The sequence below is a fragment of the Hermetia illucens genome, chromosome 1 (assembly GCF_905115235.1).
Source record: "Hermetia illucens chromosome 1, iHerIll2.2.curated.20191125, whole genome shotgun sequence".
Lineage (NCBI taxonomy): Eukaryota > Metazoa > Arthropoda > Insecta > Diptera > Stratiomyidae > Hermetia > Hermetia illucens.
The window spans coordinates 162,345,973-162,363,871 of NC_051849.1; the positions used below are offsets into that span (position 1 = coordinate 162,345,973).

At 41.9% G+C, this 17,899-nt stretch overlaps 2 protein-coding genes across 3 annotated transcripts; both read right to left on the minus strand.

The window, feature by feature from the left end:
• Positions 1 to 5,160: 5,160 nt before the first annotated feature.
• Positions 5,161 to 6,648, minus strand: LOC119661162 (cilia- and flagella-associated protein 20-like). Its single transcript, XM_038070379.1, has 3 exons — positions 6,447 to 6,648; positions 6,129 to 6,320; positions 5,161 to 5,749 (listed from the first exon to the last, which is right to left on the minus strand). Exons 1-3 carry the CDS (start codon positions 6,528 to 6,530, stop codon positions 5,291 to 5,293), a joined length of 735 nt encoding a protein of 244 aa, XP_037926307.1. The 5' UTR covers positions 6,531 to 6,648; the 3' UTR covers positions 5,161 to 5,290.
• Positions 6,649 to 15,670: 9,022 nt separating this feature from the next.
• On the minus strand, positions 15,671 to 16,919 carry LOC119661499 (cilia- and flagella-associated protein 20-like). 2 transcript variants are annotated; one of them, XM_038070866.1, is made up of 4 exons: positions 16,492 to 16,918; positions 16,240 to 16,431; positions 15,903 to 16,183; positions 15,672 to 15,850 (listed from the first exon to the last, which is right to left on the minus strand). In XM_038070866.1, exons 1-3 carry the CDS (start codon positions 16,579 to 16,581, stop codon positions 15,911 to 15,913), a joined length of 555 nt encoding a protein of 184 aa, XP_037926794.1. In that variant the 5' UTR covers positions 16,582 to 16,918; the 3' UTR covers positions 15,672 to 15,850; positions 15,903 to 15,910. The 2 variants fall into 2 exon arrangements, with proteins under 2 accessions (XP_037926793.1, XP_037926794.1); XM_038070865.1 differs by having other exon boundaries at positions 15,671 to 16,183; positions 16,492 to 16,919.
• Between the last annotated feature and the right edge of the window lie 980 nt (positions 16,920 to 17,899).

The following is a 17,899-nucleotide window of genomic DNA, read 5'->3' on the forward strand; positions in this document are numbered from 1 at the left end:
AACCGACATCCCTAAAGAAATTGTGGAGCTCATAGAGAGTGAAATGGGGGGAAGTTATTTTATTTTTATTTTTTTTTAGTAATTTAACGGGCAGTACACAGAGTAAACTTCTATTATTTATTGCCTTCAGAAGGAGGTGCTCTGAGGTGGACCTTAACCTATGCTAAAAACTACTGAATGAAGAAAAGTTTAAGGGACCAAGCTGTTGTAACATCGGCAAAGTCTTAGAATCGGTGAATAGAAGTAGTTGTGGCTTTGTAAAAGGTACGTTGAAAATCTCTAAGTTGCGTCATCAAAAGAGAGGGCGGCAGGATCAGTAAAAAAGTAAGAGTCAAGGAAAACTGTGGTGACCGGGTTAATATTGGCGCCGAAATTTCCATAGAGGTATTCGATAAGGAGAATTTAATGAGAGGAGGAAATAGCTGGGTGGGATTACGGTAGTTGCGAACGTGAGAGCAGAGTGGATTGAAGTTTCCGGCTGCAGTAAGACTTCAGCACTAACTAAATATTTGACTATATATAAACACGGTGAGCATGGATTCCAAGAGACTGGAACTTTTTACTGTCAGTAAATTTTTAACGAAGCTTTTGTGGATTTTATTGTGGAATCAGACTTAGTAAGAGTGTAGGGACTTAAGGCAGGAGGGGACGTTACAAGGTATAGAGCTAGTCGCATGGTAATAAAGGGAGAAGAGGGCCTAGCAGAGCTGACTGCTTGCCCGACCCAGGTTGGAGACGACAAGATCAGGAGTGGAACTTAAGTGATTTCTAGAATGGTTAAATGGGAGGTCGGCACAGGTGTTCATGAAACTAGAAAAAAGGCCTGGAGAAGATACTTCAATGAAAATAAAATGGAATATTTTCATCCCGGGCCCGGGGTTTCCGGATAGGTTTCAGTTTTCTAGCCCACAAATTTCTATCCCTTTTAGTAGCCTCGACAAGCTGGAAAGACTTTGAATGTATCCTTAAGCCCGAACCCACGACCAAAATGCCGACTGAAACAGCGATTACTTAATACGTTAGATGGTGAATTGAGAGCCTTCCCACACCTCCTAAACCAATCCTATCACCGAGAAAAATGGCGAACTCGGTCTAGACGGGCCACTGCAATACTCAATGAAGGCCAAATAGAAAATGAAAAACTATCCTCGAAGCATCTTTCCTGGTTTTTGTTTTTTCATGTTATTTATATAGTATACTGCCCTCAAACTTAGATAAAGGAGGAGAGTTTGAGGCAACGTACTTTGAACTATCCTCTGTAAAAAGAAAACCAAATACAGAGATCAGGGAAATAGATAAATAAAGTATGGTTGGAGTTACTCAACTATTTCAAATTCTATCTAATCTCTTTTGGTGAGAGATCCCGCGATAGGCCGACTAAAAAAATGTATTAAATGTCTTTAAAAACAAAAATGATCGTTTTGAGATATCCAAGCCTCGAAAAAATGCTAGAGCGTTCAACTCAGTTGATGCGTCAGGACGAGCCCCGGTCCTGTCGAGAAATGGGCAAGGGTTCTTGACGCATCGGCGGCGTCAGGACGTAAATTAGTTCGAGCAAAACAAATACGTGTCTGCACGATAAATATTGGCACCCTCACTGGAAAGGGGGGAACTCGCAAGAGCCCTTCAGAAAAGATGCATTCATATTGGCTATGAACTTTATAGAGTTTCCGTGATGCGATTAAAGAAGTCGAATAATTTGATGACCGGCTGATCAGGTTCACTATTATATAACCCACCACCCGCCATGATTCATCAAACGGTTGCCTCATCTTCCTATATTTTATAGGGAGAGCAGTAAAACACAAATCGATTATATTCCCATCAGATGCCGAAATTTTTTCACTGTCACTGACTGTAAAGTCGTTCCCTATAAAACTATCGCACCGCAACATCTGCCATTGACTGCTGCCTTTCGAATCATGCCAATGGAATGGTGGAACCAAGTTCAAAACACGATCTACAAAGCGGACTATGCAGTCTTTGGGGTCAACAAGCCCAGTAAGCGGTTCATCAAACGAGATACTTGGCTTTGGAATGATGACGTCCAAATGAAGGTTCATGAAAAGAAACACCTCCACCACAGATTTCTCGACGATTAAGCGCAGGCCAATTGATAAATTTACAAGAATACCAATTGGGAAGCAAAGAAAGTCATCTCTGTTACCGGAGCGGTCCATTAGAAAGATTTTTACGATAAACTGCACACTGGGGACGGTGAAAGAGATCTGTAGCGATTTGCTTAAAGCCAACACAAACGCGTAGGAACATAGGAACAACATAGGATATGGAACACTTTTGTCGAATTATTGAGAAGAACGGTACTTTGCTTACCGACTGACGATCCACGATGACCATGGCGAGATGACCAGAATATTTCGAGCAGATTTCAACTGAAGAATTTGTTCATCATCAACTTCCAAAAGCGCTACCGACGTTCGGAGCAATTCCAATTGTCACCGCGAATGATGTCGAGTAAGCAATAAAACGAATGAAATCGTCAAAGCAACAGGACCTGACAACGCCGCATCTGACTTCTCGAAAGTGAAAGGCTGTTGGAACCCAGTGTGTGACTCAGTTAGTTATTCAATCTGATTATTAAGGAACACCAAATGACTGACAAAAAAGCGTCACCGTTCCAATATGGAAAAAGAAAAATAATCCAGCAGACTGTTCGAATTAGCGTTCGATCTGGTTGGTGTTCCATACCATGAAAATTTTTGAACGCATTCGTGTCAACAGTATTCGCGAAATCGTTCAAATAATTGTAAATTAAGTGCGGTTTGTCAAGAACTGCTGAACTACTGACGCAATATGCGCCGCGCGGTTACACACGGAAAAACACAGTGAGAAGCATCGCCCTCTTTAGCAGAGGAGGCGTTTGACAGTGTGCCACACGAACTCATCTGGTATGCTTTGCGGCAACACCTAGTATCAGAAGAATTCGTGCACTGACTTTAATTAAAGTAAAATGCAAAATATGACGGGCATATCACAACCGCTTCGTTTCTCTGTCGGAGTTCATCAAGGAAGCGCCATGTCGCCACTCCTCTTTGTTCTTGTTATGGACACTGCTACCAGGCATACCCAACGTCCAACACCCTAGATATTGCTTTAATGCAGATCTTCTTCTTCAGCCTTTGTCCCGTTCACAAGCGGGGTCGGCTCGTCGTGATCGGCTTCGCCATTTGACTCTACTGAATGCCTGATCTGGGTGCAATCTCGAGGCTTTCAAATCCCCATCCAGCGTATCAAGCCACCGTTGCTTAGGTCTGCCTTTTGGTCGTTTACCATCGACTTCGATGTTCAGACCAATCTTTGCAAGTGAATTCTCGTTTGCACGAATTGCGTGACCATACCATCGAAGACGCCTCTCTCGCAACTTTTCCACGATCGGTGCAACCCCATAACGATCGCGGATATCCTCATTTCGGATGTGATCTAAACGTGTGACGCCACTAGTCCAACGTAGCATCTTCGTCTCCATTACCGCGAGACGCCGTTCATTGTCTTTTATGGTCGGCCAACACTCAGAACCATAGAGAGCGACTGGACGGACAACATTGCGGTAAATTTTAGATTTGAGACGTTCGTTGATACGTCGATCACAAAGGACACCAGTTGTGGAACGCCATTTCATCCAGGTTGCGTTAATGCGTGAAGCAATTTCATAACGCAGCTCTCCATTGGCTGATAGCGTTGACCCGAGGTATTTAAATCGCTCAGATCTGGGCAGATCACTGCCGCTGACAGTGATTGTGCCTGTTTCATGGGGATCGGTCGTCAAAAATTCAGTTTTGTTTAAATTCAGATGATGTTTTTCTAGCGTCTCATAGCAAAGCTGATCTCCAACAACTTGTCCACTAGTCGAATGATCGCTTCATGCAACACCGTCTCAGATTAAATTTGGATAAAACTGAATTTTTGACAACCAATCCTATTAAGACCGGCACTATTGGTGTGAGGAGCAGTGATATACCCAAAAACTGAGTGATTTAAATATCTTGAGTTAATGCTATCAGCCAATAGTGAATGGCGTTATGAAATTGCTTGAAACATTAGCGCAACCTGCATTAAGTGGTATTCCACAATTGGCGTTCTTTGTGATCGACCTTATAACGAACGTCTTAAGTCGAAAATTACCGCAGTGACGTCCGCCCAGTCACATTGTATGGTTCTGAGTGTTGGTCGACTATAAAACGCAATGAACGGCGCCTCGTCATAATGGAGACGAAGATGCTTCGTTGTACCAGTGGCATAACAGCCCATGATCCATCAGAAATGTGGATATCCGCGTTCGTTATGGGGTTGCAGAGATCATAGAAAAAGTGCGAGGAAGCCGTCTTCGATGGTATGGTTACGTAATTCTAACACTAATGACAATCCACTCGCCAAAAATGGTCTGAAAATGGAAGTCAATGGGAAACGACCAAAAAGGCCGGCCTAAACAACGGTGGCTTTATGCGCTGGATGATGATCTGAAAGTCTGACAGAACAAAATGTTGCAACCAATCAAGATGAGTCGATCCCGCCTCTGAATAGGATAAAGGCTGAAGAATAAGGTTTTGTTTTTGAACAGGGCGACACCTGGGTCGGATTCGCATGCTGCTTGCATCCTATAAGCGCTGCATGGTTTATATGTCCAGGTGCGCTCGTAAATTCTCCCTTCCCTTGATGGATTCGTAAGGTCCCATTATTCTACTATCAAGTAATTAAAAGTTGTTTCCACTTAGTCCCTAGGGTTCGCAACGCCTACTTTATTGGCGAGAGTAGCCAATTCGACGTCGCACGATACATAGGTGCGAGTTAAACCTGCTTTGTTATGCATTCTGTCTTTTGAATTTGAAAGTATAATTACCTCAGAATAACTATCAATTTAAGGATCCGAGCCAAAATATCCTCCGTGCTGAATTCCAGAGGAGGTATTAGGTGGGGATTTTTTGTTATGAAGTAATAAGTATTTTTTTGAGGTTCCCTGGAACAGATGGAAGAGCTTAATGAGCAGCATAACGTACATGCTCGTTAACACCTTGGATAGGCGAAATTTTTTCAAAGATTCAGTGGCAGGAGGAACTTATGTAATGATATCAGTCATCTGAACAAAATAGGATTGATATTATGCAAGTGCGCCGAAGACATTAGGATGAAAACAGTGCCACATTGCACGACTAGATAAAATGTATTCTACAATAAATCGCTTACAGGTACAATACATTCCCGTAAATAGATAAATATGTCACGCTTCCGTACACATTGAATTTAGCAGAATTTTATTTTCGACATCTTGGATTCAATACTGCCCCGTAGCACACGCAGCCATACAAACTTTTGGTTCCTTCTCATCCTCTCTCCCTTCTTCAGGAGGCCTCTCGATGGTTCCATGATCACCCTTTTCCGGTGTTGGAGGACGTGCCTCCGGTCGGATATCTTTCTTTTGCAATCCCGAACCTCTTCGTACATCGGTTTGTGATGTCATTATCCGGAATTCCGGTGGCAACTCCTCTTCCGTGTATAGTCGATCCGTAAAGTAAATTCGTCGAATACGTACGTTGGCGTGAATCTGCACTCGACAAGTTTCCACATAGTTTGAACCATAGGCTCGCCGTGTAAAATCGGCTAAATTGAATTGAATCTGGTTCCAGCCAGGAGACAAGCCCAAAGGCATACTAGTCGAAAAGGGCTTTACCCGGGTCGTACTCTGATAATTGGAAACACGAAATCGACGATGCATGTTTTTGTCGTCCAATATCTGCAAAAATGGTTCAATTAAACCCTGAAGGCTGAAAAGAACGTTACAGTGAGATGATTTTGGAGAAAGTGATCTGAAAGTGGACATTCATTGTCCTTTTTCCAAAACGTGAGTTGTCTCCACGTGTAAGGAAGAAACGAGTTATATCCATATTCATGAAGGACTTGAGATATTCTTATGGAATTTTTGGAAACAGAATGATGGACTGATAATTGGTACTGGGCCTCATCTGGTACCAACCAATCACTCATAACTAGACTACCCTTTTCTTCAGGGTAAAGGATATTATTTTCCAGAAATTGGATGTCCCCATGACGTACCTATTTTCAGGTCACTTTCCATCTCGAATTCACAGCACCACCTCAAAGGGATTACATACCGTAACTTCGAACGAGAAAAATTTCCTCATATTTTTCACTAGCAATACCAGAAACGGCAATTTTATCCCCAAGGACTGTTTAGGGTCGATAGGTGTTGTAATATATGTCGTTGCAACGTTCGAACCCATTATTTCCAATGCAATGGACTGGACGCCATCGTCGAGAAGTCTCTTGATGTGACCATTTTGCACCTACGGAGGAAAAATCATTCTATTATTCGACTTTATCCTGACCGTTCGGATGAATATAATTGAAAACACTCCTGCGGCGCCGGGCTGGGAGCTGGACACAATTTTCATCACTTCAATGTTTCGTACATTTGTCTTCCATATCGACAATGGCTTACTTCCTAAGCTGTAAAATATTGAAAGGAATCCCTTTTGATACGTATTTCGGAACATGATATCCTTTTTGACTATAAAAATAGATTTTAGATAAAGATGACGGATTTATTGAAGGATTAATGTTGGCATTATATCCACAGGCAACTTGAATCTATTGCAAATTCGAAGAAATTGAGGAATGACTAGGGAATAGCGACTTGAGAAAATTATGAATTTTCCGAGATTGATATTGATTTTTCAAGGATTAGATGAAATTTGAGTGGTTAAGTGTATTTGCGTATTTGAATCTGAAAAAAGTGTATTTTAATTCGCAGTATTGTAGGCGCTCAGAAGTATCTGCATTTTTTTTGGTGAATGAAGCTCTTCCTAAAATATATCCTTATTTTTCAAAAAGTTATTGGTGAATTCCAAATTTTCAGCTAAAAAAATAATATTCTTTCATCAGATATGTGTCCTAATTACATTTAAAGGTTGTTCTGCGGATACGTATGAGTATAATCATGTGTTCAACCGTAGATTGCGTGCATGAACATCCTCGTGATTGGACCGTAAGGAAGGGAGCCCCTGTGATCAACAAAGGACGTGACAATTTCCAAAGTATTTTTTGAGATTCGATCCATAAATTGCAAAAGGGAAGCATGTGGCAATAAAATACTAGAACGCAGGGAGGCAGGAAATCTGAAACCAATTACTGGTGGTTTCTAGGAAATGGAAAGCGTGCTCACGCCCACCGATATCTAACGACCGCAGTACTTCAGTGATGGTGATATTCAGTTTAATGGGATGTTACTGTTAAGCTTATATTTTCGGAGCATTTTAAATGGGGAGCACTTAAGGTCCCACCAACAAAATCGGTAGAGGGGCAAAACGGAAGAAAAAGGCAGAAAATCATCTGCGACTTCTGGAAAATATGTAGTTCTAGAAAGCCTTCTCGAAATCGACGAAGAGTGGATATTTGAACTCCGAAAGTTGCTCCAAAATAATTCGAAGGGCTTTGATGTGGTCAGTGCGGAAGGAGCTTTCGAGATGTTCCAGGATCATTTTTGCGACCGCAGGGGGCACACAAATTCCCCTCCAATTACCACAGTCAAAAAGGGCACCCTTTATTAGAACCATGACAAACTTTCTTCTACTCACTGGAAAGATTCCCATGATTTATGGATAAGTAGGGTAAGCAGCTACATGGAGATCGCAGAAGCTGCACGGAACATTTCTGCAGGGAGGCAGTTAAACCCAGCAGCCTTGCTGCGTTTGCTTAGAGGACAATCCGTATCCGTGTGCTACAGCGACCAGCCATTTTATTCACAAGACGTTAAGACGGCGCCAGCGTAACACTATACTATTGAAATATTCCTCTTCCTGGAACGAAAAACATGAGTACACGCCTATTGGATGCGGTAAGAATCTAACAGTAAATTCACGCTAGTCAGTCTGGGGAGCTCCTCCTGGTCGCGGAGCTTTTCCACATTCCAGAATCTAATCATGAACCGTTGACGAAATCAAAAGATCGTAGCCGAAAGATCGCTCCAGTTTCGAGGCGTCGTAGTCGTTTCCGAAGCATAAGAAATTTCAAGAATAGCAGGTAGGCTTACAAATCCAAGAAAATCTAAGAAACAATGACCAGCACCAAGATAACCCAGGTGAACAACCACCATTGGAAGGCTGCATCTGCAGTGATTGCAATGGCAATTTCCAAGGATAACATTGCTTGTTCAAAAACTCTGAGCGTACCAAAAGTAGATTCGGTGTGTGCAAAGGGCAAGCATGCAAACAATTTGGGATTCCTCTTGCGAAAAACAAGGTCTTCTCCTTTTTCTTAAGCCTTTGTACCGTTTCCTAAAGGAGTCGGCTCGTCGTGATCGGTTACGTCATTTGCTTTTATCAAATGCTTGATCTGGATGCAATTGCGATGCTTTTGAATCCCCATCCAGCGTATCAAGCCACCGTTGTTTCAGCCGGCCTATTGGTCCTTTACCATCGACTTCGATGTTCAGACCAATCTTGCCGAGTGAATTCTCGTTAGCGCGAATTACGTGACCATACCATCGAAGACGCCTCTCTCGCAATTTTCACATGATCGGTGCGACCCCACACCGATCGTCGATATCCTCATTTCGGAATAATCAACGCGTGCCGCGCCACTAGTCCAACGCAACATCTTCGTCTCCATTACCACAGGACGACGTTCATTGTTTTTTGTAGTCAGCCAACACTCAGAACAATAGAGAACGACAGAACGGACGACATTGGGGTGAATTTTAAATTTGCAACGTTCCTTGATACGTCGATCCCAAAGAACGCCAGTGGTGGAACGCCGCTTTCTCCAGGTTGTGTTAATGCGTAAAGCAATTTTATAACGCAGTTCTCCATTGGTTGATAGCATTGATCCGAGATATTTAAATCGCTCAGTTCTCGGCAGGTAATTGTAGCTAACAGTGATTGTGTCTTATTAGTGGGGATCGGTCGTGAAAAATTCAGTTTTATTCAGATTCAATCTGAGACCATATTGTATGAGGCAATCATTCCGTTTTTGGAGAAGTTGCTCGAAATCATTCTTGTTATTAGACGCTAGGAAAACATCATCTGCATAAAGCAATGTATAGGGCGCTGGACGTTGGATGCCCCGTGTGACGGTGTCCATAACAAGAACAAATACACGAAGACACGAGACACGATGCGATTTTGATACACCCGCCACACTTCGAATTCTACTTTCCGGATCGTGATTAAGCAAATGAACCCGGCGCACGAATTCTTCTGGCACTAAGTGTTGTCATAGAGCATACCAGATGAGTTCGTGCGGTACACGGTCAAACTCTTTCTCCAGATCCAAAAATGCAATGTAAAGAGGGCGATGCTTCTCACGGTCTTCCTCCATGAGTAACCGCGCAGCGTGTATTCCGTCAGTAGTTCCTTGACAAATCTGGCTTGATTCACGGTGATTTCAACGATTTCCAGTTGTCAGTATGGTTATCAAGAATGCATTCAAAAATCTTCCTGGTATGGGAAAGTAACCGGATCGGACGCTACCTTCCTTTTTCCATATTGAAAATGTGGTACGTTTTGCCAGTTAGATGGTGTTTTACCTTCCTGAATAACCCGATTAAAGAGCGAAAAACTAAGCGCACGCATCATCCTTAAACGCACTTTAGAGTATATATATCTTTTGGAGTTCCTGACTGAAGATCCTGTGACCGTCCAACTATCGTTTGAAGCCGGGGAAGGCTGCGGGAGGAAGCTGTGGTCTCGGGCTACTTCCGGATTTAACCAGAGTAAGTCGTTAGACTGGTGAATTTCTTTCTTCGGCTGCTCTTCCAACGCTCAGCATGAACTCTTGGGAAGCAGCAAAATTAACTGAAGAAGTGGGTACCTTTCAGAATTTATCTATAGCGATAAGTTGGTAATATATAATATAGAAAACACGTCAATATTCGTGACCAGCACTAAGCAAGCGGTACTGAACATAACTCTGGGGAATACTCTGATGAAAAATAGAAGGATGTTGGATGAGTTATCTATTTTGGATCATAGAGAAATCACACTCAACATTGAGGGCAACTCTAAAGTAAAGACAGTAGAAAGAATGGATTGCGAATGTAGTACAAGCAATAACATGGCCCGTCTACATAAGGGGGGGGGGGGCGATGATATCAACAGCGAATTGAAGCGGTGGAAGATTTCAAGAAAATCGTCATTGACGTACATGAGCCCAGTTATCGGGCTAAGACAATCACGTTCATCAAGGGATATACCTTGGTGGAACAGGAGTCTAACCAGAATGGGAGCAGAAGTCCGAAAACTCTTGATCCGGGGAAAACAAACCGGGGACTGACCGAGGTACAAAATCACTGATGACTTATAGCAATGCGATCACGGAAACAAACCAAAACAGCTCAGGGAATTCTGGAAATAATTGAACAAGCTATGGAAGTATCTAGGCTATACAAAACTGTACCCAAAAATAGGGCAGTATCTTCTGTCTGTCTGAAGAGGGCAGAATGCATCTTAGAACTTATTTCCCGGGGTTCTATGGCGGAAAATAACAACATTCTGCCTGGCACCTCAACAAGGGGAAAAAGAAGAACCTTTAAACCACCGAATCACGCGGGATTTTATTATCTTAAGATATTTTCTAAAGGCGTTATGGAGTAGCATAGTCTTGGGATATGTATCAAGGACATGGAGATAGATAATTGGAAAGCGAAGGAAAAGAACTCTTTTCACCCTGAATTTTTCACACCAATTTACCTTATATCGTTAATACTCAAAACGGTGGAAAAGGTCATGGGGAACTATATTAAAATTAAAGTTCTAATGACTAATGCGCTGCCCCTTATATCCATATCAACATGCTTACCGAGTAGAAAGGCCCAGCGAAATTGTCTGTATCAGCTGACGAATGTATTATGGGTTGCCACAGAAACAAATGAATTGGCACTGTGCGCGTTTTTGGATATCGCACACAGAGATATGGGATGACCTAATTCTCAAGGTAGTTGGAAACGCCCTGGCCAGGACATCAGAGAGTAGGCAAATAGTAATGTCATTCAAATTCAAATTCTGTTGTCATGACTTTGCGAACTATTGTGTTTTGTCGACACTGGATCTCTCCAAGGATTACCAACGAATTTTTGTAGCTCCTGAAGATATTCCAAAGACAGCAATTTGCACACCTTTCGAACTCTTCGAGTTCGCGCAGATGACTTTTAGTCTGTACAATGCGGCACAAACCTTCCAAAGCTTCATCCACTTTGTACTACGAAATTTGGACATATGTTTCAATTACTTGGATGATGTTGTGGTCGCCTCTTCCACCGAGTTCCAGCATTCGGCACATTTCGATTGCATTTTTCAACGCTACCTTGAAGACCTCTCCGGGTGAAATTTCTAGAACATTCCATCACCCCTGATGGCCTGCAACTCGATCCAGACAAGATACAAGCGATGGCAAATTTTCCACTGCCTAAGCCGATTAGAAGGCCCTTGAGCATGATGAACTACTACATCGTTTCCTGCCCAAAATTTTTCACCTTGCTTAGGTTCTACTTAACGCCTCCCTGCCTGATCCCCAAAGGCTCCCCCTCCGTCAATGAAGTTCCATTCTGCTCTCTACCCGGAGCTCAGAAAGGTCCTAGAATTGAAAGCCTGCATACCATTCGCAGCAAAATGGGCTGCAGAAACGTTAACTTTGGACGCTTAAGGCCGCCATTTTGGTGCGCCACGCTCCGTCCTGGGCACAGGTCTTGCGTTTTGTTTTACTTGGTCTCCGGATAGCTGCCCGTGAAGAGTTTCCTGCCAGCCTTGTCGATCTAGTGTACGGGGAAAACTTACAATGACAGCAGTCCGCACCCAGAGGGAGCTCGAAGTCTAGTTCTACGTTCTGAGACTGATGCCACGCAGAAGCCCCTGCAGCCACCATAAGAGGCAAAAATACACTCATTATATAGAGACGGGACATAAAATTCTTTTTATTTTCTTAAACTGACATTTTTAAACTTATCAATATTCATATTTTTTTTTTTTAATTAATTAATCATGGCCTGCTCCGCCACGGAGAACACCGATAATGGCCATTGTCAATCGAATTAACAACATTCAAAATTGCGCCACACTCTCGCAGGAGCATACCACTCTTAATTGCTCGATTAGGTGCAGGTGCGTGAAGTGCAACCCATGTGCGTGGGTTATGCCCACAACCCGCGGCAGAAACACCTCATTGTTGCAATTGTGGCCAGACCCCACTTGGTTGAAACTCTTGCTTCGGCCCAAACCAGTGAGCGCGGCAATTCGCGGTCATCCAACTCATAATGAATTTATCACATTTAACTCCCCGCCCCTGGTCTCACGTGCCACCGCACAAGAATTGGTAAACTCTCTGAAAGCGGACTTTTACTGTGCTTCAGAGACAAGATTACAAAGCAGGGATAATGTTAACTTCACGAGATATAATATTATCCGGAACGACACCAACCGTGGTACCTCCCTGTTAGTCGGAAGACTATGAATTTGAAGAAGTTTTCATCAAAAACCTGCAAACCTGCCCCGCAGCATCGGCACTAGTAAACACCAATGATAATAAACGCATTCTAAAAGCTGCAGTGTACGTCAAATGTAACTCTCCAACTCCAATTTAGAGCAACCTCCAGTTAAAATCCAAGCACCTTATTTTTGGTGGCGACTTCAACTCGAGGCACTCCTCCTGGGGCGATTTGGCAACAAATCGAAATGGGTTAACCCTTGCAAAATGAATCCATAACCAAAATCCATTAAATCAATTTGAGATGGCCTTGCCTGATTCACCCACAATGCCTCAAAGTCAATTCATACTTGACCACCTCCTGGCGTCGGCAGAAGCCAGACTCAAACTACAGGTGTTAACCTGCAAAACTTTACTAGGCATATCCGACCACTTTGCAGTGCAACTTAAACTTTCCTTCTCCTTGAAGTTACAAAAGTGATCACCAAACAAAATTAGATCCTTCACCCACAATAACTGGGACAAGTACCGGGACAGTACCAAAGTAAAACCTGAAAAAACTCGCAATCACTCAAAATCTAACCTAACGGACGAAGGAATTGATGAGGCTATAACTTTGGCTACATATGCCATCAACTCTGCTACATGCAGAAACACAGAACTCCTCAAAGTCGAAGAGATTTTACTTAACAAATTGCCGCAGGATGTAATGAAACATCTGAAAGTCAGGCAGATTTGTCGCAGAGATCTCAAGCGAAATTTCCATAAAAATGGCAACAAAATTAATACCGAGTATAATCGGATTACGTGCCTAAGCGCACTAATCTGACAAATGGTCGAACAATTCCGTAACAAGGAACTCATTTGCAGATGTGAAGCCCGGACCAAACAAGTTTGGACAGATAAATAGGTTGACTGGCAGAAACAGAGCCAGAAACTTTGTTCTTACCAAGGACAACGAAAACATCCGCAGCGACGCTAGCAAAGCGTAAGTACTTGCGAAATCATTCCAAATCCAATTAAACGCACCTGCAGTTAGAAGCAACCCGACTGTCATTTCGATTGAAGAATCGAAGGCTTTTTTCATGAGCACTCAACTAAACTACCTTCTCCGTCTCAAACCGATGTTGTAAACCATCGGGCTCAACAATCTCTTTAAGTTTAACTCAACGGCAGCCATCACTAAAAACTTAACGTCAAAAATGGACCGGGTCAGATGACATAGCAAATATTGTTATCAAAAACCTCCCTAGGACATCACTGAAGTTCCTACTTGCACTCCTGCACTCTGCTGCTGGGTACTTTCCCAGCACTTGGAATGTAGCAACAATTATTGCCATCAAGAAACAAGTCGGGAAACCGGAAGCTAGACGCTTCAGGTATGAGAGGTTTTGTGTATTTCTTTTAAAAAGAGATTTGAGTGTGCATTTATCCCATTAGCATGTAGCACGTAAAGTATGCATATATTACGTGAAAATAGCCACTTTCAAGTGATATTGACATTCATAGTCTTGAATTTGCTGAGGAGCGACAGTTTTGACCTAGTATAACTTTGTAAGTAATAGTGCGATTTTTACCAAATTTGGCAGGGTCATGCTCTATACTGTAGCTTACATTGCTACAAAATTTTGTGATTCTAGGGTGAACTTAAGGGGGGTTTTCCTGTCAAGTATTTCGGAGCCTAGGCACCGTATAGTGGCAGCCCCCTGATTTTTTTCAGATTTTTTGGTTGGGTAGTTTCTAAGAGTGGGTTCGTTAAAAAAATGACCAATTTCAACCCCTTGTACTCCCCACCTTTTCAACAAAAGTCAAAACTAAGACCAGCTTCGAAAAGTACTAACCGAGACCTTTAATTTGATACCCCACGTGACTATATTTGATGAAAAAAAAAATTTACACCCCCCTTTTGCATGTATGGGGACCCCCCCCCCCTTAAATTCGTCGTAAAAGGATGTAACTCACTATATGCGTGAGCGTTCACAGTTCCCACCTTTCTACCAAATTTGGTCTCAATCGCTATAACCGTCTCCGAGAAAAATGCATGTGACGGACAGACAGACAGACAGTAAACCGATTTTATTAAGGTTTTGTGTTTACACAAAACCTTAAAAAGGCAGTTCTCACGAACCACAAAACTTCAGGCCCGTTTCTCTCCTCTCTAACTTGGGCAAGCTTTTCAAGCAAGCATAGACAGTGGGACTGGTCCAACACTGCAATCAGAAAAGCATTATCCCGAACCACCAGTTTGGGTTCCGGGCCACCTCGAGGATACCAAGGAAGAGAGGCAACCTCAGAAACCGCGCCTCAATGAACATCTGAGGCAGAAGAAACAGGAATCGAAACTGTGATCAGTCATGGATCTCTCCTTGGGTCCGGATATTCACAGCTCCACGCGCGCGGTCTAGACGTCGTTTTCTTTTATTTTCGTGTTTCAGTTTTAGCTCGCATTTCGGTTTAACTCATTAGACTTGCGCGATCCTCATGTTTGTGCGGTTTCAATACTCGGTACGGACCCACGCACTGGTATTGACACGTGAATTTTGAGCGCTCCAAAGGGGGAGTATTTGCGGGCGGACCTTCACGGTCAACCAACTTTTTAGGCTTTTGGGACAGCTCTTCTCTCTAGATCGTCTTCGGCCACTCAGGGTGATTGTTTGACCATTGTAATTCCATAAGTTCATTACAAATGGCGCCCAACGTGGGGCTAAGAAGAAGCGCTCAAAGCGTCCGTCGGACGCTTTGATAACCGGAAAAAAACGCACGAGCCGTCACGAGGTCGGTGAGGAAGCGGACCCAGTCGAGTGGAAGTTGTCTTTAGGAGCCTTGTGAACGCTCGCCATTGTAAATACGAATCCCATAAAATACCGGGCGTGAATTTCGAGATTCGAAATTAAACTAAAATAATGAAAATTTTTGTTCAATAAATTGTAAGAAAGTGGCTTCAATCGAAATCCAATTTGTCGAGGATGCTTCTTTCTGTGGCTAGGGGTCTTGTTTACACGTAATGATATACTAATTAATGGAACACCAAAAAGCTAAATATACACCTATGTGTGTGCATTGGCGCATGGCAATTAAATCCTTTCCAATGAATCAAAAGTAAAACCCACCAATGCCGCACTATTAAGACACTAGAAAAACCTCCAAAAATTCTTACTAAAGAATTTATAAAATTGGAGTAATAATAATTTTTATATTAAAATTCGACTTTAAGGAACAAAGCAGGTACAATTTGACCGTGCGACACACGTATTTCATCTTTATTGTAAATTTTAAAATCTTTCTGTAAGGAAGTTCTGTTTCGTACATTGTTTCTTTTTTTAGGCGAACCTGGCTTAAAAAATTATCCCAGGCGCAAGTGTCAATAAATCGAATGCCATTAATTTCAGTTTCGATGACACTAAAAAACATATTTGTAAAGATACCAACTTTTCACAATTGAAAAGATAAACCTTGCAATTTAGGAAGCATGAACTGAGGGCGTTTCATCAGAATTTTCCGAGCTGGTGAAGTAAATCCTTCGAATTCGAATGTTAGGATGAACTTGCAATCGCACAGTCTCCACATATTTTGTTCCGTATGCTTCTTTGGTGAAATGAGCCAGATTAATTTCGATTTTATTCCATCCCAGCATCATTCTTAGAGGAATTGTCGTCACGAAAGGGCTAACATTCGATTTCGTCTCGCTGCTTGTCACACGAAATCTCCGACGAATGTTCTGATCGTCCAATATCTATGGAACAACTGCTTTTATTCAGTCCTAACTTCACCAGTAAAGTGGTATTTTACCTGCACTTCAAAGGTGAAAGCCTTCCCAATGCATTTTACAAGGAAGACTAGTATAGGTAACGTAATTGCTAATGATTTTCCCAACTCCACAGGGGTCATTATAAAACACATGGCTTGACTCGCACTAACCAACTCTAGTACTGGGCACTGCATATCTATATCTCTTAATCGAGTTATTTGGCCGTTCATCACCTGAGTGAATTAAAATTTGATAGATACAGCCTATACTTGATATATACAACATATTATTACCGTTTTCTTCCATGCCTTCAGAGGACGTTCTTCTTGACTATAAAAGATGGATTGAAAAGTTTCTTGAGATGGTTGGCTATTTTTATCCATTTTGGGTGCTAATAGAAGATATCCGGCAAAAACTCATAAATAAAATTGGCATCAACAATCCAGCTGCTAATTTGGCGCAAGAAGGTAAACCAATCTCATGACCACTGGTTACTTCGACAAGATTAAGAAAATTTAAATATAACTTGTAATTTATTTTTTATTATTGTAATAAATATAAAATGGGCATCCGTTTTGTTTTATTGGCTTCTTTGACAATTTGATGACGGAACCCTTTGCAGCCCTGCAATTTTAAAAACTTTTGAAGCTTTTGCAGAGCCGTCTCCAATCCTTTTTGTTGGCCAACGCCGTATTTTGCTCGCTATTAACCTGAAGAATTTGAATGTTTCACATACTAACGGACTGTAAGAACTGTTGCCCAAATAGAGGTCTGTGAACTATTCCTTGCCACTAGAATTATCTGCTAGTAATTCAGTAATTTCAACTGGATATTAAAAATTAGAACCGATAGCTCTTTCCACAGTTTACTAATATCAAGGTCGCACACAAGATGTTTTTGAATAACCCAGGTGTGTCAGGAAAGATGGTAAAGTCCGCTAAGTACCTTCGGCTATTGCAGATAATGGAGAATACGAAATCACAAGAATAAATATTGTTGATCAAAACAGTGCAAAATAATTCTGCTATGTTACTTTTTAGACCTACTCAACTATGCACTAAATCCCTTAAGGTTTTCCAACCTGACAATATTTTCTTCGCCTTATCCAGGGACGATCTGGCGGAGAATGCATTTAATAATATTCAATATTCCTTCATTTTCTCCCGTCCTAACACTCCTTAGCTTTCCCAATTTAATATTTTCAATTTACCCATTCCCATCCCTGCATTCCAATTTGAACTTTCAACTTCAAGATATAACCTTTAAAATGAGTAATTTTATTTCTTTTATAAAAAAAACCAACCCTTTTCCCTAATCCCAAAAGTTTATTTACATCTGCATAATTCCAAATTCTATTTCAATTCCCCAAATAGGGCAAGCCAATTTTGAACCGTGATAATGTACATTCATCTCAATTGCTGTACCTACTTAATTTTGGAACGTTGTTGTTTTCGCAAAGCACCTTTCCAAAATAGCTGAAGCATGAGGTGTTGTTGTTATCGCTGAGCCGATATGAACTTCAAAGTTCAAGGCCAAGTTTAGCGGGACCGGCTGATCTGGGAGACCGCTGATGAGCGGTAGATGGGATAGAATATAGTTTTTGTCTTTGGGAGGAATTATTTTAGAGAATTTGAGGGATATGAGTGAAATAATTGGGACAATTTCGTGAAATTTTTCTGATAAAAGCTTAAAAAATTCCTT

Excerpts from the sequence above, each read along its gene's own strand:
- LOC119661499 (XM_038070865.1), bottom strand. The coding sequence starts at position 16,581 with ATGGATAAAAATAGCCAACCATCTCAAGAAACTTTTCAATCCATCTTT. Across the intron at positions 16,432-16,491 it reads TGAAGGCATGGAAGAAAACG|GTGATGAACGGCCAAATAAC; the intron begins GTAATAATATGT and ends TAATTCACTCAG. Across the intron at positions 16,184-16,239 it reads CTTTCACCTTTGAAGTGCAG|ATATTGGACGATCAGAACAT; the intron begins GTAAAATACCAC and ends GTTGTTCCATAG.
- LOC119661162 (XM_038070379.1), bottom strand. The coding sequence starts at position 6,530 with ATGTTCCGAAATACGTATCAAAAGGGATTCCTTTCAATATTTTACAGC. Across the intron at positions 6,321-6,446 it reads TGTCGATATGGAAGACAAAT|GTGCAAAATGGTCACATCAA; the intron begins GTACGAAACATT and ends TTTCCTCCGTAG. Across the intron at positions 5,750-6,128 it reads TTTTCTCGTTCGAAGTTACG|ATATTGGACGACAAAAACAT; the intron begins GTATGTAATCCC and ends CCATTTTTGCAG.